This window comes from Sardina pilchardus, chromosome 19, assembly GCF_963854185.1.
Source record: "Sardina pilchardus chromosome 19, fSarPil1.1, whole genome shotgun sequence".
NCBI classification, from domain to species: Eukaryota; Metazoa; Chordata; class Actinopteri; order Clupeiformes; family Clupeidae; genus Sardina; species Sardina pilchardus.
In genome coordinates, this window is record NC_085012.1 from 5,586,422 (window position 1) to 5,611,421 (window position 25,000).

At 48.6% G+C, this 25,000-nt stretch overlaps 1 protein-coding gene across 1 annotated transcript in view; it reads right to left on the reverse strand.

Moving 5' to 3' along the window:
* ek1 (eph-like kinase 1) overlaps positions 1 to 18,218 on the reverse strand; it is an 88,499-nt gene extending 70,281 nt beyond the window's left edge. The window contains exons 1-4 of the mRNA XM_062520888.1: positions 18,124 to 18,218; positions 7,929 to 7,993; positions 5,138 to 5,494; positions 4,510 to 4,822 (exon numbers count right to left, since the gene is read on the reverse strand). Of these exons, the coding sequence (XP_062376872.1) occupies positions 4,510 to 4,822; positions 5,138 to 5,494; positions 7,929 to 7,993; positions 18,124 to 18,211 (823 nt within the window). The 5' untranslated portion in view covers positions 18,212 to 18,218. The remainder of the gene's footprint in view (positions 1 to 4,509; positions 4,823 to 5,137; positions 5,495 to 7,928; positions 7,994 to 18,123) is intronic.
* Positions 18,219 to 25,000: the final 6,782 nt, after the last annotated feature.

Consider the following 25,000-nt stretch of genomic DNA (forward strand, 5'->3'; position numbering starts at 1 on the left):
TTCAGCACACACACACACACGCACACACGCACACACACACACACACACACACACACACACACACACACACACACACACACACACACACACACACACACACACACACACACACACACACACACACACACACACACACACACACACATACACACACGCACACACAAATGCACTTCACTGACCATAACAACCATAAAGGGTACATCTGAAATCACATACAAACAAACACACACATTGCAACTTGCACAAGCAAGCGCACATGCCTGAAAACCAGACGTTCTCCGAGGGGAGCCGGTGACCTTTTGGATGTTCAGGATGAATTGTTTCTGAGTGAGCGGGCCGCTTTGGCGGTCATTTTATCTGGCTCATTTTGCTCGGATCCCTCCAAGAGAGAGAGAGCGAGGAGAGGAGAGGAGAGGAGAGGAGAGGAGAGGAGAGGAGAGGAGAGGAGAGGAGAGCTGTGCCTTTATCTGCCTCGTGAGATGCCAGAGTGCAACAAAAGGACAGAAAGCTTTTTGGAGCTCCCCACGCCAGCCACTTCTCCCCCCGACCTCCCCCCCACCTCACCCTCCCTGCCTCTTACCACTCACTCTCAATGGCATCGTGATTAACTGGCTCATTTGTCACATTCGATTGGAGAATACCATTAATGATAATAATGTCCTGGGTGCCTGTGAGTGTGTGTGTGTCTTTGTGTGTGTGTGTGTGTGTGTGTGTGTGTGTGTGTGTCTGTGTGTGTGTGTGTGTGTGTGAGTGTGTCTGTGTCTGTGATTGTGTATGTGTGTGTGTGTGTGTGTGTGTGTGTGTGTGTGTGTGTGTGTGTGTGTGTGTGTGTGTGTGTGTGTGTGTGTGTCGTTGTTTCATTATTCAAATCAGAACTTGATGAGGGAGACAGCACAACAAAACAGCACTCTTGTGCAGGCTGTGGAGCGGCCCCTGGAGCAGTTACTCACACACATCAACATCTCACTTCTCATGGTAATGTGAGATAAGGTGCCTACATTTACTTTCATTTGGGGCATTTTCCTGCACTACTGCCACTTGTGTTTCACACAAAGAGAAGCCAAACACACAAAGCCAAAGTAAGCTATCAACCATAAATCCCTGTAGTCATTCTGCAGTCCAGAGCCCCAGTGTACAGCACGGAGCCCCAATGTACAGCATGGTGACTCAGTACAGTTCAACCAGGTGACACTGGGCCACCAACAGAGCTCTTGATCTGTGAACCTGTGGACTTCTGTTAGCAACAGATCCTCCATCATTAGGGACCAGCCCTGGATTCCTGCACAGCTCTCACCGAAGCACCAGTCATCAATGGCAGCTAGCATGGCAGCTACCGCTAGCAGCGTGGTAGCTATTGCTAGCATGGAAGCTCGGCAGCAGCTGGGTAGACATTCTGCATTCTTTGCGACTAGTCTTCCACAGAACGGCACCAGTCTTTAAGGGCGTACTCACACTATGCCATCTGTGCCGTACCCGAGTACGTTTGAACGCCAAAGTCTGAGCCAAAGTCCACTTTGTTTCACCAGTGTGATCGCTCCTCACCATGCCCGGGAACGGTATGCTTATCTGTGCCCAGGTCCGCTTGAGGAGGTAGACTTGGGCACGGTCCAGTTGGGCTTGTTGTCATGCCAAAGGAGAGATTCTAGAGCACAGCAGCTCACTCGTGCCTGGGTACAACTTGATAACACGCAGTGTGACTGCGGACCAAGAATGGGAGGGAACCGTACAGTACTCCAGCACGGTACAAGTGAACCGTGTCCAGTGTGAGTGCGCCCTATAAGACCCACGCAATCTCTCTGGCCAGACGCCGAGGGCCAGACCTCACATCAGCAGCTCAGACTTCAGGAGCGCAAAGATGGATCCCAAAGAGCCCAAGGGATGTTAAGTTAGCCTGAAGTTAGCCTGATAGCCTGAAGTTAGCCTGAACATTACACACTGTGTCAGCCAACTAAGGATAGCAGCATATCAGATGATAATCTAAAAACACTGCATTGGGAGCCATCAACGACCCTCACTGACAACAACGCCATGCTATCCGATATCCCCATGGCATGTTGACATTTGATGGCCATCAATCATTCAAATGACTAGTGTCAGGGCTCCGACAGACCACCGTAACACTATCTGACAAAAGGGCAGAGCTGCGGAGAGGATGCTGTGTGCAGTGTGTGCTGTTGTCATTCGTCATGACAACCGGCAATAAACAACAATAAACAACAATCAACGCGATCTCGTCCCACTCCGATTTGGGCAGGCTGCCTGGTGCCGGGCTTGTCTAATTGCCACTTGTTTGCCGTGATTGCATTGTGTGGGAGACAAAGACATGGAGCTGTGAAAAAAAGTGGCGCTCCGACACTCGACGGACACACACACACAGTTTTATTTTTCTTATTCCCCACTGTGACGGAGAGGGCGGATTAGCGAGTGTCAAGGAGACGCTATCGACGGGGGGAAAGTCACATCACAATAATCTCTCACCTCCGGCTGCGATGCCCTCCCACGACACAGCACTCCACACAACACGCAGGGGCTGACATACAGTATTTGTGTGTGTGTGTGTGTGTGTGTGTGTCCCATCACATAGACCCATCACAGCAGCAGCAGCATCAGCAGCAGAGTACTCCACCCTCCAGCATCAACTCTGTCCTCTTGTTAGAGTGTGTGTGTGTGTGTATGTGTGTGTGTGTGTGTGTGTGTGTGTGCGCGCGTGCGTGTGTGTGAGTGTGATAGTGTGTGTGTGTGTGTGTGTGTGTGTATGTGTGTGTGTGTGTGTGTGTGTGTGTGTGTGTGTGTGTGTGAGTGTGATAGTGTGTGTGTGTATGTGTGTGTGAGTGTGATAGTGTGCGTGTGAGTGTGTGTGTGTGTGTGTGTGTGTGTGTGTGTGTGTGTGTGTGTGTGTGTGAGTCCACCCTCCAGCAGCATCAGCTCCATCCCCTTGTTAGAGTCGTCTGGCGTGTCAGTGGAGCTGCTGTAGCAGCACTGAACCTGAATGATATCCTCTGACTCGTGCTCAGAACCCAGCAAGGCACAATCCACACACACACACACACACACACACACACACACACACACACACATACTCCCACACACACACACACATACTCCCACACACACACACACAAACACACACACACACACACACACACACACACACACACACACACACACACACACATACTCCCACACACACACACACAAACACACACACACACACACACACACTCACACACACACACACACACACACACACACACACACACACACACACACACACACACACACACACACACTCCCACACACACACGCACACTCCCACGCCGACACACCCACACACACACTCTCTCTCTCATACACACACAATCACACACATGCACACTCCAACACCGACACACCCACACACATGCACATTCCCACGCCGACACACCCACACACACTCTCTCTCTCTCATACACACACACACACACTCTCTGTCTCTGTCTCTCTCTCTCTCTCTCTCTCTCTCTCTCTCTCTCTCTCTCTCTCTCTCTCTCTCTCTCACACACACACACACACACACACACATGCAGTGTAAGCCTGAGGTGGGTGGACTAAGAGCAATTTCAGTGTGCATTTGCAACAACTCCCAACAGACGACTCATAAGCTTCTGCCCACAGGATGCTTCAGTCTCATCAGAACAGCAGGGAATGTATATGCTACCAATTAAGCCCATACATAATGGCTTTTACATTCAGCCATTTCAGAAAAGAATCCAAACTTCTTCATTTCCGACAGTTGTGCTCTCTAAACTAGTAAAGCATATGCAGCAGTTGTTTATTGATATGGCCTGGGGTATGTACTGTATATATGACACGGTCTTGCCTGTAAAAGCAATTATGTTTGATCCTACCAGAGCACTAATAAGGTTCTCTGTAGTAATTGCTTGAATCATGTCGGAGTCAAATTCTTTGCACAGTTCGTGGCCCCACCAGAAAGCATTTACTAGAAATCCATCTCTCAATGAAACCGTTGGAAATAGAAACCTCTCATTACAACCATTAGAAATAGAAACCTATCAATACAACTTAGAAATAGAAATATCTCAATACTACTGTTAGAAAAAGAAATCTCTCAATACTACTGTTAGAAAAAGAAATCTCTCAATACTACTGTAGAAATAGAAACCTCCCAATACAACCATTAGAAATAGAAACCTGTCAATACAACCATTAGAAATAGATAACTACTGTTAGAAATAGAAATATCTCAATACAGCTTAGAAAAAGAAATCTCTCAATACTACTGTTAGAAAAAGAAATCTCTCAATACTACTGTTAGAAATAGAAACCTCCCAATACAACAATTAGAAATAGAAACCTCCCAATACAACAATTAGAAATAGAAACCTGTCAATACAACCATTAATGGAGCTGTGCACGTGGACCAGAGGAGTGCTTAGTTATCAGAGCAGCGCTTACACAGAGTAAAAGCACTCATTCCATCTTAAAACAAAAAAATAAAAGTCCACTCACGCTGGCAGTGTCCGTCCACCTCCTCGAACCCCGGGCGGCACACGCAGCGCCCGATGGGCACCAGCCAGCCTCCGTCGGCGCTGCAGAACATCCTGGGCGGCTCCAGCTCCTCGGCGTCCTCCAGGCACGCCCCTCGCACCTCCACCAGCGCCGAGTCGCCGCCGGTGACGGTGTCGGCGAAGCGCGCCAGGTTGAGCACGGCCAGCGGACAGCGCTTGTAGAAGACGCGGACGGACACCAGCGCGATGCACGCGCCCAGGTCCTGGAAGGCCAGGTAGACGCCGCGCTTGGCCAGCCCGCCGATGTCGCGCACCTGTGGGGGCAGCCGTGGTGTACTGGTTAGCGCATAGGGCTTGTAACCGGAGGGTTGCCGGTTCGATCCCCGACCAGTCCACCACGGCTGAAGTGCCCTTGAGCAAGGCACCTAACCCCCTCACTGCTCCCCGAGCGCCGCTGGTTGGGCAGGCAGCTCACTGCTCCGGGTTAATGTGTGATTCACCTCACTGTGTGTTCACTGTGTGCTGTGTGTTCACTAATTCGGTTAAATTGGGTTAAATGCAGAGAACTGAATTTCCCTCACGGGATCAAAAAAGTATATATTCATTCATTCATTCATTCATTCATTCACCTCCGTGTTGAGCTTCATGACCCGGTCGCCCACGTCCGTCTGCGTGAAGCTCTCGTCGGCCGCGATGGTGTCGATCTTGACGTACTGGCTCTCGCGCAGGTGCCGCAGCGGCGGCGGCGTCTCCGAGTTGGACTCGTGGTAGTAGACATTGAAGGTCTCCTTGCAGGTGCCCGGCACGCCGGGGAGGCTGTTGCAGTCGCGCAGCGTGAACTTGATCTCCACGTAGACGCGCTGGGCGCCGTGGCGAGGGATCAGGCCCGTGCGCAGCCAGTTGTTCTGGCTGGCCTCCATCACGTTGCACACCTGGTAGGTGCGCATAGGCGTGTTCCGTTCGTCCATCACGCTAATCTCCTCCCACTGCGGATGATACAACGGAAAAAAAACACGCCGTCACTAACAATTCATAAACACAGCAGTAAGGTCCTACTACCTCTTTTACCTTTTGGTGTTTGACTTAACAACGTTAATAAATCGCAATTAATTTAATTTAACGAGATTTTAATTATGCTTGTGTTGTTGTTACGACAGTGAAGTCATAACAAAAATGCTCTGCATGCCAGTTTCCATAGTTTCCACGAGACTCTGTGGCAGCCACCGAGGCTACAGCGTTTACATTCAGAGCGTGTTTCAGAGGGAAATATCATAAATAAGCACAAAAGGGCGTTAGAAATGCAAACATGAAATTCCTATCCACAAGTGCCCGACCACGTCCACACAGTACTAAATCACATGTGGCTGTCAGACATTCCACATCCACACAGCCAGAGGAGGAGGCCAACTCTCCTCTTTCTCTTTCAGAGTACTCTGCAACTGTGTTTCCGGGAGAAGAGGGAGGCAGGGGTTGGGGTCGGGGGCGAGGGTGGGGGTCGGGGGTCGGGGGAGGTGGGTGGTGTTGACAGAAATTGCCGGCGCCATGTGAGGCGGGAGTGCACTTGACAGGTAGTGACCCAGAAGCGGGCGGATGCATCGCGTTAACATCCGGGCCACCAATCAGAGCGCCGAGATTTGGCTGTCAGTCACAGGGGGCTCTGGCGGCCGAACGCTCCGGGTGAGAATGGGTCATTTGCCGCGGCAACGGAGAGGGGCAGAGAGGGGAGAGGCTGGGTGGGGGATGGGATGGGATGGATGGAAGGGGGGATGGGGGGATGGGGGAATGGATGGAAGGGGGGATGGGGGGAATGGATGCCGCCTCACCTCACCTCAGCTCAGCTCAGTGCATTTATTCTCTCCCAGAGGAGCACATTTTTGTCGGTGTTCAGAACATTCTGACAGGGCCAAGTGATGGCTCTGTAGTGCCACTTTTATACCATCATTAACAGCGCCCATTTTGCCTTTATGTCAGCCTGAAGGGAGAGCAATGTCGCTGGTTGTGAAAAAAATAATAATAATAAGGACTACTCCAGAATCCTTTTCAAAAATGTTCGAATCCAAAGAGTTTTCAAATGTATGTGCATATTACAACATCTGATGGCCTTGACACTTAATGATGCCTTTCCAATTCACCAAGCTTTCCCAGTGGTCCCAAGATTTACTTTCCAGCGGAGAAAAGACTTCCAGAGGAAGGAGAACACTCAGAGAGAGAGAGAGAGAGAGAGAGAGAGAGAGAGAGAGAGAGAGAGAGGAAGAGAGAGAGAGAGAGAATGCTGTTTGCTTGTCTGGTATAATCCAGCATCAAATTTTCATCAAGGATTTTTGACTGTAACAAAAGTGTTTGATGAAGAAGGACCTCCTGCTGCATGCAGGGTGAATGTGATGGAGGAAGGGGCGGGGGATGTACTTGACTTCCTGCAGGCCTCAGAGAGATCTTTCCCCGAAAACGAGCTCCTCGTCTCGGACACCCCGGTGAGCCAACCCCACGGTGGAGGTGGTGGTGGTGGTGGTGGTGAGAGAGGGTGGCTGCCTCCTCAGGTGTTGGCTGTGTGTGTGTGTGTGTGTGTGTATGTGTATGTGTGTGTGTGTGTGTGTGTGTGTGTGTGTGTGTGTGTGTTGGCGGTAATCAAGAGAGCCTAATCAGAAGCTGCCGCCACTGCGACGAATGCAGCGCCGCCGGCTGCCATGTTTCGTCTCGAGAGAAAAAATGGGTCATTGCTACCCTGAGAGGCTCTCGCTGAGCTGTGTGTGTGTGTGAGGGGGGAGGGAGGGTCGTGAGTGCTGCATGATGCTGCCATGGATAATAATGCAGCAGGACTCACAAAGCCCATTCCCATCACACAGCCATACAGGAGCCCTGAGGGGGCGTGATGCCTGATGACTGATGCCCGCTCACATTCACGGGCGACGTCCACCGTGGCGAGCGTGGCACCGGCCAGCCTGCTTCGCCCACCGCCACGCCATACGTGTCGGGAGAGCTCGGAGGGTGATGAGAACACAGCATGCCCATTATCCAAGCCTCCGCTCCGTCCAGTCCGAAATTGCCCTCCGAGAGCACTTGAGCCGCAATTTGATTTGCTGTTCACACGCGTCGCGCAGCTCAGAACATCTAATGCCAGCGCGTAAACACATCGCGATAACAGCCAGGGCGGCTCTTGATCTGTACTGTTTGCAGTCTTGTCTGTACTGTATGTCTCCTCAGCTGTAATTCCCCTGGATAAAACCATAAGCCTGCTGAAGAAATGCCATTTCTTATCTAGTGTGTGTATAGACCGGATCCCTGCCTCACTGTGTTAGGCCCTCGGGTTGCGGATCACGGGGGGGGGGGGGGGTGGTGGAAACATATTTGTAGCCAATGAACTTCAGGACGTGACCTGTGTCTGCAGAAGCCATTACTGTCAGTCAGACTGGCGCTACTCACCCCCTCCGCTGGGTAGGCCTCCCAGCCCAGGTCACCCAACGCCGACACAGAGTCCAGCAGCGTAACTGAGAAACACACAGAGACCAGAAGAGGTTGGGGAGGGAGAGAGGGAGAAGGAGAGAGAAAACACAACAAGTTATTATCAACATCATGTACAGTATGTAGCATTCTACATTCGCTCCATCAACAGCTGCAGCATGGTTCATGAATGAGCACCACTTCCAAATTTGAAAGCTGCATGACGTACAGTACATGATTGTGGATGAATGATGATAGTACAGTACATTACAGATGAACAGACACTGTAGTGTATGGTATACTATGCTTATCTCGAGACTTCAGCTAACAGTTATGATGAGCTATGCTGTGCTATGCAACCACTGTCTGGTACACTAGAAAATCTCATCCTCAGACAATATGTCAGAGAGGATAAAGGGTAAGAGAGAGTGTGTGTGTGTGTGTGTGTGTGAGAGAGAGAGAGAGAGAGAGAGAGAGAGAGAGAGAGAGAGAGCTGGGAGAGGCTAAAATAGAAGAGTTATTTATATCAGCGCAGCAGCCTCTCCACCAGGCCCCAGGCTCCTCCACTGCTGCCTCTCTCTCTCCCTCTATCCCTCTTTCTTTCTCTCTCCCTCTGTCCTCTCCCTCTCTCCTGTCTCTCCTCTCCTCTTTCTCTCCTTCTCCTCTCCTCTCTCCTCTCCCTCTCTGCTCCCTCTCTACTCCTCGCCTCTCCCTCTCTGCTCCCTCCACTCCTCTCCTCTCTGCTCCCTCCACTCCTCTCCTCTCTCTTTCTCTCTCCCTCTCCTTTCCTCTCCTCTTCTCTCCTCTCCCTCTCTCCTCTCCTCTCCTCTCCCACTCCGTTCCCATCCAAACCAATTACAGGCCTGCCGACCCGCCGTGATTAATTTTTAATCACATCCAAACCTCAAGTCCCTCCTCTTCCATCTCCCTCCCCTCGCGTGGAGCTACATGTACCTCTACCTCTCCAGCTCTCACACACACACACACACACACACACACACACACACACACACACACACACACACACACTCACACAATCTCCCCTGTGATCCACTAAACTGAGTGAGTGACTCACACTCTCACTCAGTGGATGCAGGCGTCTTGCTGGAAAACAGTGACAACGAGAGAAAGAACAGATTTGAAGTCTCCTTCTTTTGGTCTTTTCTTCTCTCTCACTTTATTATCTCTCCCTCGCTCTCTCTCTCTTTAGCTGTGTGTGTGTGTGTGTGTGTGTGTGTGTGTGGGCAAATACACCTACATGGTACAGACAGCATCAGCAAAATGCATTATGTTCTAAATGTAGCTAAATGTGTTCTCTAAACACTCAGGGGCAGATGTACTAACGCTTTTGCGCCCACTTCAGGCGTATTTGTTTCGCAACGTGCGCATAGAAAGATGGCGAGGTATGTATTAACAAGCCGCAATGAGGTGAAGGCGCAGACTGCCTGTCGCGGGAGCTGAAAATGGCAAATTGCGCTTTTCCGTCTCATGCATATGGATTTATGGGAGTGTCAGCTGATAGTAGGAGGTTCGTGTAAAAAGATGGGAGGAGAAGCGTTAAATGCGCCTAATTATGTATTCCCCTGTATGTACTAAAACTGCCCATGAAAGCGCACGTCTATTTTGCGCCTAAATATTTCCGCCTTGTAAAAGCAGGTGTTAAATGCGATTTGCTGTTAAATGCATCTATAAGAGAATCATTCAAAGACAACAAAATCGCTAGTTAGACCACCAGTTTTGCGTCTTTGTACTACATCAAAAGCAACCTTAACTTTCGGTGGCTTTTCGAATGTTTACTTTCACTTTCACGCCATCCGCTTAAACTTTCCTGCTTGTTAGATTTGATAAATCTTCCATAGCCTACGTGCACAAGTAAGCCTAGTTCGAGTAGAACTACTGCTCTAAATTATCTTCCTGCTTGTTGACATTATGCATTGTATTATTTCATGATCGCTAAACGTCGGATTCCTTTTAATTTTGTCATCGGTTAACTTCATTCAACTGCGCTTCTGATTGAAGTGTCGTTCCGTTGTTGTCCTTCGCAAACTGCGTTAGGGGGCGGAGAACGGCGCAGATTACCCAACGAATTTCAGGATTGGTAAATAGGACGTAAACTGAAGTATCTTAGCGTGTGCTTTCTGCGTGTTGGCCTTGGCGCTAAAAACGTTACGAACGCTATTCTTAGTACATCTGGCCCACAGTATCATACTGTAGATGTGAAAGCACTTTCCATTCTGATCATTCAGTTCAACGTCACTGTTGCATTTCCAGGAGCAGATAACAAAATAGCATTTTCCTCTGTGGATATCGACTGGGGGTTGTACATATTCTTGTGCATATTTATGTGTCATCCACAGATTTCCTTCTGTGCAATAACACGGCACATTTCCCCAAACCAAACAATGGAGGGGTGTTGGCATACTCCATTAGCGCTGAGACCAGGACCCATCTCACTTCTGGAGTCTTTTCAAAGTGTTGTTATCGCGCAGAGTGCAGCTCTTTCACACTGCACTCACTTCTCAATCCCAAGAGACGCGAGATGTTGTAAATGGCCCAACAGAAGGAGTGGAGTGCACATGTTTTTAAAAGAAATCTGTCTCTCTCGGTCCTAGCAGCTGTGAAATGTTAACTTTAATTTTCCATAAGTGTAGGGTAGCTTAGCACTGACACTGAGCAAACCTCAGGGCATGTTTTCAAACAGCAGCTGTTTGTTGTCTAGACTGAACATCAGGGTGCATCATAACATTCTCGTATTATTAACAGCCTGAGAAATGACTCATTAGCGCTTAATGCTGCCTAGGCACAATGTTTCACCTCAGCGAAAATTCTTCGGTCTCCGCAGAGAACGAATATGGTGTCCTGGCGTGGCTTCCCAGTGTCTGATAAGGTGAGATCATGCTTCATCTGCCTAAATGAATGTATTGCGCTTTTTTCAGGCCTTTCCGATCTTTCACTTTGCAGCCAGCCATGTATGAAGTCTCAGATTTGTCAAGAGGAGGTAGAGGAGTAGTTAGAATTATAGTTCTGTTACAGTGCTACGAGGTGCTCTATACATTCTCTGATATGCAAACAAAATGCTCCTGTACTGTCTGTGCTGAATACAACACGTGTTGGTAGAGAGAGATTCTGAGACAAGCGCTATCTGAATCGGCTATACCGCTGTCAATCAAAGTCAAAGCAAAGTCATAGGCCTGCTCCTATGGGAAGGCCCAGTGCATGCTGGGAGTGAGCGGAGAATAAAATGAAAGCGAGAGCGAGCGAGTGATCGAGAGAAAGGACGGCGAGAGACAGAACCGAGCGAAGCTCCACGGGGGCTCATCTCTCCCAGCTGGGCCTAGAGGGACATCCGTCCTGTCAGTGCCAGACTTCAGAACCGGGCCCAGTGGGCTCCCCAACACACACAACTGTCTGGCCTCACACTAGACATCTAACAGCCTGCAAACCCCACGACCCAAAGCCCCCGCAACTCCCCTCTCACTCGCACTCTTCCACCGCCACTATGCACTATTTCGCCTCAGCTCCTTGGTAACATTCCTCTCACTAGCACTGTTCCACTATCTACTACACACTATTCCGCCGTCACTACGACTACGTACTATTCTGCCGTCACTTTACACTATTCCGCCTCATCTCCACGGTAACCCTCTTCGCCTCGCCTCTTCCGACGCCACTCTGCATTTTTTGGCCTCGTCTCCACGGCAACACTGTTGGGTGGGAGGAATGTTCGGACAGGCTGCAGACCGCAGACTGCACACAGCGGAAAAAAGGAAAAGCAGCAAACAAAAAAATGAAAGTCAATAAAAAAGCGAGTGATGACAGGAAGTCTTGATGTGTGGTCTCGGGAGATGTATTATCTTTGGCCGTTGTCCACGAGGATGCCGCTCACAGGCAGGAACCGCGGCTCCTCCCGAGATATCCGTGATTACGAGAGAGGCCTGTCAGAGTTATCACAGCGTGCAAGACCCCCAGATCCCGAGTCAATCAGATAAGCTATCAGAGGGAAGATTCTCAAGCTGAGAGACATCCAGGAGGCATCAACCCCCCCCCCCCCCCCCCCACACACACACACACACAAACATACTCATCCACATCCCTCCCCAACCTCCTCCTCACACACACACACACTCCTTAAATAAAGCCTTCCTAGCATCCAGCAATCCGACAATCACTCAGTGACTGACTGGCATAATATACAGCTGACAAAAAAAACTGCAAACAAAGCAGTCGGATAAAAAAGTGTGCCTAATAAAAAATAAGCGACAGAGTGAAAGAGAAACACCACCATAGTCTTCTCTCAAGATGTGAACGGGGCATGCAGGTCAGGAAGGACCGAGAAAAGGCCCTCCCAGAGTGTCTCGTCCAACAAAAGGCACTCATGGAGATGATTAAGAGGAAGGTCAGGATGATTTCCCCGGCTAATAGCGCGTGTCAGCAGTGGGCGGATAATATATAGATGACTGTCGAGCTCCAGCCAGAGCTGCCAGAGAGGGACGGTGAGAAGAGACACACACACACACACACACACACACACACACACACACACACACACACACACACACACACACACACACACATGCAGGCACACGCAAGCACACACACACACACACACACACACACACACACACACACATACAGGCACACGCAAGCACACACACACACACAGATACAGGCACACGCAAGCACACACACACACACACACACACACACACACACACATACAGGCACACGCAAGCACACACATACACACACACACACAGATACAGGCACACACACACACGCACACACACACAGATACAAGCACACACAAGCACACACACACACACACACACACACACACACACACACACACACACACACACACACACACACACACACACGCAAGCACACACACACACACACACACACACACACACACACACACACACACACACACACTCAGAGCTGCCGGGGAGGGACAGTGGGAAGAGTGAAGGGAACACATTTGCGTTGGACACAGCAGGAAAAAGAGCAAAGTCTACATTTTCCTCCCCACGACAGAGGAGGTGATGGGAAGTCCTTTGGGGATCTGTGCTGATAAAACATCCCTTCCCACATAAAAATACACACACACACACACACACACACACACACACACACACTAGATCTCTGCTACATGTCTGAACACACCTGCCATCACATCACAACCATTTTCTCCATCTGTTTGTGGTTGGGCTGTATATATGGCACGTAGATTGAAGCGTACAACTGCATCTGGTTCCATATGTGTACCTCATTAAGTCCCCCTGGCTCCTAACCAGGTCTAGGGTTGCACACAGCTCAAAGCGTGCCGTGGAGAGGGTCCCGGGGGAGACACCAGGCGAGGTAACAGCGGTAACAACGCTAAGCAACACCAGACTCAATTAGCCGCTGGGTACGCGCCGTTCACCTCAGGACCCCGGGGTGGTGATGTCATCATCTCAAAACACAGATCCCCGCCACCCTGCTACGCCTACGCGCCCCTCGCCAAAGACTCCTTCTGATGCTCCCTGACCCAGAAAAGATGAAGCTTTCACTGTGATCGCTGACAGCCAGACTAGCTCTCTCTCAAGCCCTGCGAGCATATTTCAGGAGTTATCTATAATGTATTAATGGAGCCAACAGTAAAACAAGATTTGTAACATCTTTTATTTCTACAAAGGGTACATTTGCAGACAGATATTCTACTCTGAATGTGTTTAGTGTCTATTCTTCACAGTAAACACAATCAATTAAATTACACCAAAGAGTTCAATTTAATATTTGTCTTATGTAGGAATAGATCATAATAATCTGATTTTGTGTCGAGCGTTGACACACCAGAAAAGCTCAATTTTGGAATAAGGCTGTGTGACACGATATATGAGACAGAGACTTCTAGAGGGCCCAGACAAATATCGACCACACACACTCACACACTCATACACACACAGTTTGACCTTCCTGTGCGGATACCTTTAACCAGAACACATTTACTTTACCAACCCAGACAGTTTGGACACCATGACACCGTGCTAGACGACAACATCTATAATGGCCATGCACTAATGCAAAGGTCAAACCAGACCATCGGATTGGTGGTGGATGACCTGTGACCCCGCAGTGTCCAATTTCTCGAGCGAAGCAGAAATCGGATCTGGCCAGCGTCTGAGCCAAGCGAAAGAGGACCACCCTCACACAGAATTTTGGGGGAAAAAAACGACTCAGCCGAGAAACTGCACCACCATAGCCGGCGGGAGCTATGACGGGAATGTTCCCTGTGTTCCAGAACCGAAGAGGGGAATAAAGGAGCGGAAGACGAGGAGAATAAAACAATGAAATCCTTCCCTGTCTCCGCGCTGCCTTGCAGGGTTTTGATGAGCAGACACGCTCCTTGGCAGTGCATCACTCCCTCTCTCTGCTCTTGTCTCATCTGTCAGACACCCCAGGCCCCACTGGCCCTTTCCCCCTCAAACAGGGCCTTTGATCTCGGGAGGGGCTCGCACAAGCTCCGGGGCGGACGAGGAAGGGATGGAGAGTAAGACTATACGCTGTTTGCCGAAGCAGCAAGGGTCAGCTGCCTTTTTCTGGAGCCGGCGTCCTCCCGGCTTGAGTATCGAACCGCCGAATGGAGTGCATCAGGAGGGAGAGGAAAACCTGCACGGGGGGCAGCTGAAACAATACCGCCCTCAGCCCACTGGCCGGGCTAGCCCCGAAACGCCAAAACCACAACTGGCGCTGGACGCTCGATTGCTCCACAGTCGCTCTGACTGACCGCCTCTCGTGCCTGCCAGTGTGTTCTGTTTATTCTCGTCTGAACCGCAGTGATTCCAAGAGGCCAAAAACACTGTTCGGCATCCAAGAGCCATAAAAAAGCAGGAGAATTCTTCAGTTCGGCTCGAGGGGATTTTCTAGCTACTTAAGTTTGACTACTTTTGGGCACTGGCCTGAAATGACTGCGGAATTGAATAAACAACTGGTGGCAATTTCCAGCCGGTCACTTCTGAACCCCTCCGCTCATAATGTCATCATCAATGTACCTTTTCTTCTCCCCGTCCAATTAGCATGCCGCCAAAATCTGTCAACAAACGGCGACCCTCTTAACCCTCCCAATATAAGTGCAAATGAGGGTGTTCGAGGACCAAATCTGGGGCTCCTTTTTCTCAACATGAGAGAAACCCCAAGCAACCCACACAAAGACCCGCTGCCTTCATTACCACCCCTGAAACAAAAAACGAAAAGAAGGGGGGGTGGGGGAAACGGATCCAAGTTTGCTATACGCCGAGCCCTTCAATTCGTCCCTGCCCGGAGATTGGAAGGACCAGGGGCCCTTGGTTTTAAGACCAGGCCTCTGAGTCAGGCTGAGCTGGGGAATAAAGGGAGCGCTTTTCTCATGCTAATCGCCCGGGCCCAACTCTGAGGACGAGGAAACAAAGGCGTAGAAGAGAGCCCGTCCTCAGCGGGCGGCCGCGCGAAGAGAGGAGCTAATAAGGGGCGCTCCATCACCATGCCCTCAGAGTATAGAGGCACAGCCAGGGGGCTATAATCCACTCACAATGCCTAGCTGGCTGCCGCACCATTTAAAAAATGATTGAGATAATTTTGTGAGATACTCTACCCCCATTCAGTGTTTAACAGGTGGTTTTGTACACAGTGGACAAGAAAATCAGTATTTGTTGTGTGGACTGGAATGGTGACAAAAAAAAACAAAAAAACACAATAATCTGGGTAAATGTATTCGGACTGTGTCAACATCCATTTTCTGGTGAATGTGAGTCCTTGGGAAGTTTCTTACTCTCTGAATTTTAAGCAGACAGTTTAGCATGCAACTCATGGGGAAATATCTAAACCACAAAGAGGGTCTGGAAATCAGTGGCAGCAGAGACATAATGGCTCTCCCAGCAAGGGATAACAAACCAGAAAGCACCTGGCTGTTCGTCAGTGAATTTCAACCAAATGAGGGAGGCAAAGAACATGAGGCACACCCTGACACACATTCGCCAACATCACTTGGTCAGTGTGGTGGACCTGCCCAGTGGCGGGTGGTGGATGGACGGTTGTGATTTTTGCAAGCGATGCTCCTTTGTCTTCCAGCGCGTGCTAGAGAAAAGTGCTGAGAAGCATAGAACACTGACACGCTGACACTCATGAGGAGAATGAAACAGTCAGAGCCTCAATCAGGGTTGCTCTCCAACAACAAAGGCTTGATTTTGAAGCCTCTGCCATAGTAAACCACTTAGCTGTGGGCCATAGACCATAAGAGTGAAAAAAAGAGATCATCAACCTCAAACACAAACACAAACACATACATTCGGTTTGAGATCAAAGGCTTTGCTTGTTCAAACTCTTGCTCCAGACACACCACACACAAGAGGCATCACCTGGGTACCTTATCGCACACCAAACAAAAAAAAAAAACATTTACATGTAACACTGCTTCTGGAATACCACCTACTGGTGATGGCAGGAACTACAGCATGTAACTGCTTAATTATGTTTTCTTTCAGTGCACATTGTGCATCATAATTCCATTAATACAGTCTGATAAGGACATTCATCAGTGTCCAGCGACCAGTTGGCCATTATCAACTGGTCATTTACAAAAATGCATGGTGTGTTGTGCATCTGAGAGAGAGAGAGAGAGAGAGAGAGAGAGAGAGAGAGAGAGAGAGAGAGAGAGTATTGCTTTTGAAGCCTGCAGCACAACGAAAAGTACACCCTGGTGAGCTTATCATTGATTTTGCGGTGCTTACTTTACTCTCCATTTTAACCTTCAGTAGTCCCCGAGTCCCTTATAAAGTGAACCACAATCAATACGAATCCTAACAGCATAAGGTGCAAGTTGTTGTATGTTTTCAGTGGTTCAATGGTGAATAATAACAAGTTGGTGCTGCTCCCTCAATAAAAACATTAACCAATACGGTTGACAATCTTATAAATGTCAAAATGGACAAACCACAATCAGAACAATCGATTATTTGATCCCCAAACTTAGGTTACCCCTATCCATGTCCGAGTGATTTTTTTTCTTTTCCTGACTTGGAAACCTAATGACGACCAAACAGTTTGGGCCATATTAGATTTGAGAAAAGAAGCCAGTTAAGCGAATTTGTCAATGCTACTCTAATTCATATTAGACATTACTGACCCTTTGACTATAGGTCTGTGAAGATGTTAGCTTAATTGGTACCTTACAACTTGAAGGCTACACGAGTATTTTAATGGATGCCGGCACTTGCAGCCGGTGACCCATCGCAACTTAAAGGTAATTGAATGTACACTTAGTCCATTGCTTTAAGGCATTTCAGGCTATAACGTGGCGCCAGTAACCTTTCTTGAACGAAGTGTCTTGCTATGACACATTACCGTATGCTCAATGGATAGGCTATCACAGATGCCATAGAAGTAGGCGACCTAGGAGGGAGAGCCTGCCGTAGCAAGCCTAGCAAAATAGCCTTGCCTCTTAGGCTACTTGTCTTTTGTCTTTTGAAAGACACAATATGTGTTTTAGATGGGGAAAAACCCTCAAATAATTTGCTGATGATTATATGTGAACTATGTAAGCCTAATAACCTAGGCAACACAAAAACGCGCATGGACAAGTGTGCTAAGGATGCATTAATTTGTCATTTATCCACAACTTTGACATTTGCAAGTTAAATCAATCCCCGATTGTTGAAACCATGGTCATATTCACGTCGATTACTTTTAGGTGACAAATGAAATAGGCTACAGCCTTCTGCTGCCTACGATATAGCCCTCTCTGCGTAACACAGAACGAACGTTGCTGTCTAACGGGATAAGAATGGGACTCGTTTTCAATCTTAAGTCTTGTTTACAAGTAACGCACTTGTAAGTCAATAGGAACTAAATACACAGGATTTTCATTTCATGACATAATACTTAAAGGATCTCTCAAACTCTAAGTTTCGTACCTTCATTCAAAAAGCGATTAGCCCGCTCATTTGTTTACGAAACCTCACAGTTACAATTTAACCCCGTCAACCATAATACGTATAGTAATTGGCGAAGTTGATATTACATTAGCCGGCGCAGCACCCACACTGACACTTCTTCTGACTGGTGGGTGTTGTGTGGAGGTTCTTCCATCCTATGCTCGTTTGACGGCACCACTGGAGCCGCGCTAGCGCTGATTTAAAGAGTAACACATAATTCACCCTACCTTCATTGTCTGGATAATTCCTCAATCCTTGGCACGGTCTGACAGCGTAGAGGATAAAAATGGACGAATATATCCAATACAAAGCCATGATCAGGCTTCTCGTCGAGCCCGCATCCCTGAGCGCAAAGTTGCGTTACCAAGCCTTCAGCAGCGCGAGCGAACTGGTAGAGCTCAGCCAGTGGCGCGCGGAGCGAACGAACGTGGAGAAGGAGGATCCATCACGAGCCCGTAGCACTGTCAATCACAACAGGAGTGGCCGAACGTTTCTGTGTGTGTGGGGGGGGGGGGGGGGGGTGTGTGTGTGTGAGAGAGAGAGAGAGAGAGAGAGAGAGAGAGAGCATATGTATAATTGCGCATATACTGTATATAATTTCCTTTTAAATGATGTTCCTACTTGCCAGTGCAGAGTGCACTAGGTCATGTTGTCCGTGCCCCAGATGTGGACTATCAAATGGTGTCATCTTCGGTTTTAGTAAATGACCGTGGCCGTGTAGACGCAAATTAGTTCTACTTATTGTAAATAGTCTAATTTCAACGTGGAACAAATCACTATTATTTTCAGTTGGGTACCCTTGTTGCCGATATCATGTGCATTGGATGCAGAAAAAGAGAAGATTAAAGAATCGGCTTGAATCACAACCTCAGATTGCATAGTGCACGGAATATCCCTTTGTGGACGAACTGGCAGACCCTGACTGTGACTGCGAGCAGCGCATCCACTGGGAGAGGTAGAGCCAAGCCCGAGATCGCTGTTTGCTTTGCCATTCTAAATAATGCACGTCGTTTCTGGCCCGGCCGGAGCTGCGCGTTACGTCAGACTGTGTCAGGGGCGATTATGCATGCGTTGATAACCACGAGTGTGTTTGGGTTGAAGTCACTCTCGCTGCCTCGCCGAGTCTCTCGGTAACAGCGATTGAAGTTCAATCCAGAGGAAAGTCGGCTCCCGAGTTATAATGAGAGACCGTCTTGGTTAACTCGAACTATTCCTCTCAGTTCAATTTAGTTGTCCTATCATAAATGTTAAGCAATTACTGTTTGAAATACATTTAGCGTTAATATTAAATGTATCCTGTTTCCCCATTCAGTGTGTACTTTATCTACAGCAGGAGTCTGAATGAGATGTCTCTACTGCATAATCCCCCCGAACAATGTCTGACAGAAAATCAGCCTGGGGCCTGAAGTGTGTGTGTGTGTGTGTGTGTGTGCGTGTGTGTGTGTGTGTGTGTGTGTGTGTGTGTGTGTGTGTGTGTGCAGGCGTGTGTATGTGTGTGTACGTGCGTGCGTGCGTGCCTGCATGCGTGTGTGCGTGTGTGTGCAGGCGTGTGTGTTTGTGTGTGTGCAGGCGTGTGTACAGTATGTGTGTGTACGTGCGTGCGTGCGTGCGTGCGTGCGTGTGTGCGTGTGTGCCTGAATGCGTGTGAGTGTGTGTGTGTGTGTGTGTGTGCGTGGGTGGGTGTGCAGGGGTGCTGCGCTTGTGGTGTTCATAGAATATGCATTTATCATTCTGGGCTTTGCTCCACACTACCGCTTAAACTTAAAATTTGTATACTGCTCTCTCTCTCTCTCTCTCTCTCTCTCTCTCTCTCTCTCTCTCTCTCCTCTCTCTCTCTCTCTCTCTCTCTCTCCCTCTCTCTCTCTCTCTCCCTCTCCCTCTCTATCTCTCCCTCTCTCTCTCTCTCTATCTCTCCCCTCTCTCTCTCTCTCTCTCTCTCTCTCTCTCTCTCTCTCTCTCCCTCTCCCTCTCCCTCTCTCTCTCTCTCTCTCTCTCTGTGTCTCTCTCTCCCTCTGACATGTTGAAATGAGTGCGAGCCCAGTGAGGGTGACGGGCGGTCCAGAGAGGGAGATGCTGTGCTGGAGGAGAGATGGAGAATGAGTGACTTGTCAGCATGTCTGCTGTAGTGGCAGCGCTGTGGAAGAGTTAATGAACCACAGCAGGCTTCATTTCCATGGAGGTTAAGGAGTATGCACTTTACTTAAACAAAGAGACAAAGCACTGCCTCAACTACTTGATGTGTGTGTGTGTGTGTGTGTGTGTGTGTGTGTGTGTGTGTGTGTGTGTGTGTGTGTGTGTGTGTGTAAGCATGTGTGTGTGTGTGTGTGTGTGTGTGTGTGTGTGTGTGTGTATGTGTGTCTGTGTGTCTTTGCCTATGTCTGTTTATGTATTTCAGAGCACTGTGAGTTTGTGGATGTATGCGTGTGGTTTTTTTGCATATACTGTAGGTGTTTCTCTTGGTGTGTGTGTGTGTGTGTGTGTGTGTGTGTGTGTATGTCTTGTCATCCTTTTCACAGATATCGCTGAGGTTGATGCATATTTAAAGGCGCTCTTTAACCTCCTCCCTCTTTCTGCTCCAGCAGAGCTGACAGCAGGAGATTCTGCCTTAAGTGGGGAGAACTACAACATACACGGGGGGTGTGTGTGTGTGGGGGGGGGGGGGGGGGGGGGGTGGGGGTGGAGTAGAGTCAGGAAAGCTGAAAGAGCACACCGTGTCACTCTACTATGAAATGTCATTGCCACCGCACTAGTCCTCCCAGCTGCTTGGACAGTGTCGTAGGCTGTACATCTCCGTATGTAATGTAGCAAGCAGTGCCTTTCATCTAGACACACTACCAGTTCTTACTAGAGCAGGGACATCCCTCTCCTCCATCTTCAAAAAGACCCACGCCGCTCTTAAACGGCTTACCATGTTGTAAGTCGCTTTGGTTAAAAAGCATCAGCCAAATGTGATGTAATGCAATGTAAATGTAACGTAATCTGATGACGCCGTCGTGCATTTATACAGGAAAAAACAGGACATCTCTATCTTCCTGAGCTAGTCCAGAGTGTTTGATGGAGTGATTTATGTCTGGCAACTAGTTGCTGAGGGCCTTTTGCCGTAGGATATGCTGGCTTGTTGCCCTAGGATACGCTGGCTGGTCACTAAACGGTCCCAGCGGCTTGGACTTGGCGCCTCTTGTGAACTGCCTGTGTGTGTCACGTGCCCTCATTGGATGTCCATCTCAGATCCGTTACCATGGTGAGGAGGCCGTAGGTGGTGGTGGACACGGAGGGAGGCAGGGTGGTTTTTGAACCACGCTGTCCATCAAGGCTGTCCGTGAGTCAGAAACACATTTAGCCTCCAGCGTGAGAGATGGTTCTTGAAGAGCGTATGAATGAAGAAGCGAAAAACCCTACTGTTCCATTCTTGAGAGAGAATTCATCGTGACACATACAGTAGGCCTCATCTCCTGTTATTCAGGACATCAGTTGCCTTGAAATACTTCACTCCTTTCAGACCGTACTGTGCACCTGAACTTGCTCAGGGCTGGAAGGAGTGTGTTCCTGAAGTGAAGTGGCTGAGTTTGGATGTGTGTGTGTGAGTAAGTTCAGACTTTCATCCACTGGCATTGATGACAGCCTCCAGGGAGGGAAGGAGAAGCCGAAAAAGAAAACAGAATTTTCATAGCTTCCTCTTTCTCTTTGTCTCTCACTCTGTCTCTGTATCTCTCTCTCTTCCTCTTTCTCTCTCTTCCCTCTCTTTTTCTCTTTCTCTCTTGTCTGTTTCTTCCACTTTGCATTCCAGCTGCCTCCACCCTCTCTATTGTTTGTTTACACTTTATTCAAACTGCCTGTCTGGTCTGTTCCTGTTTTCTGTCCTCGTTCTCTCCTCTCCTTTCCTTTCCCTCGCTCTTCAGCCGAGCGCCCGTTGCTATGGTGTCACCGACTACACGGAGGCTCTCTGACATTCCTAGATGTTGAGGAAGACCAAACCGTGACAGCTGAAGGTCTGTCAGTTGCATAAATATTACTGTCTGTCCCACAGACTCACTGTCACTCACACTGCCACGTCCTCACGGTTTCAGTGAGTCAGTGCTGGAGAGTTTGGTTAGCAGACCTCATTTGTGTTCCAGAGCAGTCTATCCTGACTTTCATTCTCCACGTCAGACATGGGGGCAGGTTTGTGTTCCAGAGCAGTCTATCCTGACTTTCATTCTCCACAGCAGACGTGGGGGCAGGTCTGAACACAGAGCTTAGCACATGTTCACCAATAACCCCCAAAAAGTGCAGTTCAGTGCTCTGAGCCTCCGCCAAGTCCTCCTTTTTTCCCCTTCTTCACTCCTCTCTTTCTGTCTCTCTCTCTCTCTTTCTCTCTACCCCTCCCCTCTCTCTATCCCTCTCTCTCTATCCCTCTCCTAACTCCAGACGCTTTTCACAGACTCCACACACAAGGCAAACAAAAACAAGACAAACCCCCCCCCCCCCTTTTTGTGTCGTCCACTCCTCTCCTTATCCGCTCCTTCTCCTCTCCTATAGCCGCGCTGCTGCCCCGCTGGCTGAGCGCTGGGCCCCCGGCAGAACCCCTCCCTCCCCAGAGGTGAGAGGGAGTGTGGGAAGAGACACCCCGCACAAAGGGCCCGTCATCGGAGGGGCGGAGGGGGCCCCGCTGTCGGCTGCTGGCCCCTGGGTAGCCGGGGCAAGGCTCCCATTCAGCTCCCCGGGCCCTGGGGTCAGTGCCAGGGGCCCCTTGCCAGCCCCGCGAGTCTGCTTAGAGCTCTCCGAGCGCCGGGTCAGCCCTGCCCAGATGGCCCCTCTTTCTGTCCTCCAATTGAGCGCGGTGATCCCGGCGAGCTTTAGAGGCCCACGAGCTAAACGTGACTGAGCCGGCGGAGAGAGAGAGAGAGCAGAGGCCAAGTTCAACGCGCTGCCGGGGTTGACAGGCCTGACGGGGGGAGACGTGCACACAGAGCCCTGGCACTCAGCGCTGAATAAGGGAGATGACAGCAGAATAGAAAACTGACTTTTTCTTTTGCAAACAGCTGTAAACAGCTTTCGTGAAAACAATCTGTTTTATAGGACTTGCTTGAAAGGACTGAAGTATCGCTTTAAGTGATTGGACTAGGTTGCACTTTTGTAGCGTAAGCCCTCAGGATGTGTTAGGGCAGGTTAAGTCACATAGGAATAGTGAGTTACAGAAAGAGCCTGAGGTGATCTCTCTGCCTTTGGTTAATTGGCTATACTAAATCTGACCCACGCTGCAATGGTTAAGCCTGCATGCATTTGCAACTCCTCAAACTGGGCCAGCTGTGACATTTCGCCTTTGTTTTTGTTTAGTCTTGGCGATACGGACCAACATCAACAACAAAAAGATCTAAACTGGAACCTGAAACTCAAAGGGCTGGTGTTGACTGCTGGAGCAGGCCTTGGATTAGGAGGCTGTAAGACTAGTCAGTTGGCTCTGAGCGAGTTGACATGTCCACACACTCAAAAGGTAGTTTACATCTTACAAGAAGAGCACACTAAATAGTGAGGCCTGGTGAATGGTTTCTTAAAATTGACACTATAGTGTCTAAATACACTAATAATTTTCCTGTGTGCACACTCACATAGAAACACTAACACACTCAGCAGAGTCAAAACATGAACTTTGGCATAACCAGCAATACACACAACATCATAGGGATGGGCATCGATAACCGGTTCCGTCTTGGAACCGGGTTTAACTTATCAATTCCATCGACATCGTACGTCTTTTTTGTTATCGATTCCCTTAACGATTCCCTCAGCCTGCATGACGTCGGACCTTTTCCGGTTTTCCTGAAATTTTGTGTTACTACACGCCCTCTGCGACGACTCATACTACAAGTCAAATCGTGTAAGGGTAGTAATACCAGCAATATGTTAAAACATTTGTCTGTGAAGCATGGGATTAAGCTCCAAGAGTGTAATGTGCTTGACAGACTACGGAGGGGCTAACGTTGCCCGGTCCAGGGCTCCAGAGTGCATATGCGCCCAAAATGTTTAAGAGTGTGCCTGAAAATAATTCTAGGTGCACCTGACGCTGCTCGGGTGAAAGCATACGTTTCCTTCACAAGTTTTAATTGTAGACTATGCGTGCAACTTTGCCAAACTGTATATAAGTAACCCCCTTGCTCCGCTCTCTCTCCCTCTCCCTCTCTCGTGCGCGACACCCGCCCCTCGACATGCACATTCACAATCGTGAAAGCAATGACGCATAGAAGACAACTAGCGACATTATAATTAATTTCGGTTAGCATCATAGCGTAGGCTACTGAACAAATTTGATTCAAACTCTTGCATTCAAGTTGACTGATCATCTCAATGTTTTCCAGACTCAAAAGGGCCTGTCCCAAGGAGACAAAGTATTAGCCTACCTTGCAACTTAAACACACGTGGGAAAACTGAACAGTCCAACCAGTAGACTATAATAAGATAGCCAACTATGCTACTTTGTTTACAATTTGAGGCTTCAAGCCGACAGCTGAATTAAAGAGGCAGAGTTGTAATATGAATAGTCATGAATGTCATGAATATCAGAAATGTCAGTAGGCTATCTAGAATATATTGAATTATATTATATTATATACACTGTAGGCTATACATCTTTATAATTCTTTATAAAGAATATGTATATTCCTTATTGTGTTTTAAATAAAGACAAGCTTTTTCTACGCCTTATTGTTAAAAAATCATTCACATTATATGAAAGGAGAGCGATAAAAGGTGACCTTTTGGCATTAAAGGCGATGCAATGAAAAATGTGGGTGCACCTAAATTTTTCGGGAATCGATAAGAGAATTGATAAGGAATTGGATTGATAGGCAGAATCGATAATGCCATCGATATTGATAAAAACTTATCAATACCCATCCCTACAACATCATCAGCCATACAAGAGAGCTGTCAGAACCGATCTCTTTGATATTTGCCTTAAGTTTGAACCCTCAGAGAGCTCTAGCAAGGAATGAGTGTATTTGTCTATGTGTGTGTGTGTGTGTGTGTGTGTGTGTGTGTGTGTCCAGTTCTGAACATGTGTGTAGGTGAACAGTTCTGCATGTTTGCATTTGTGCCCTTGACTGTCATGAGATTTTGTGTTTGTGT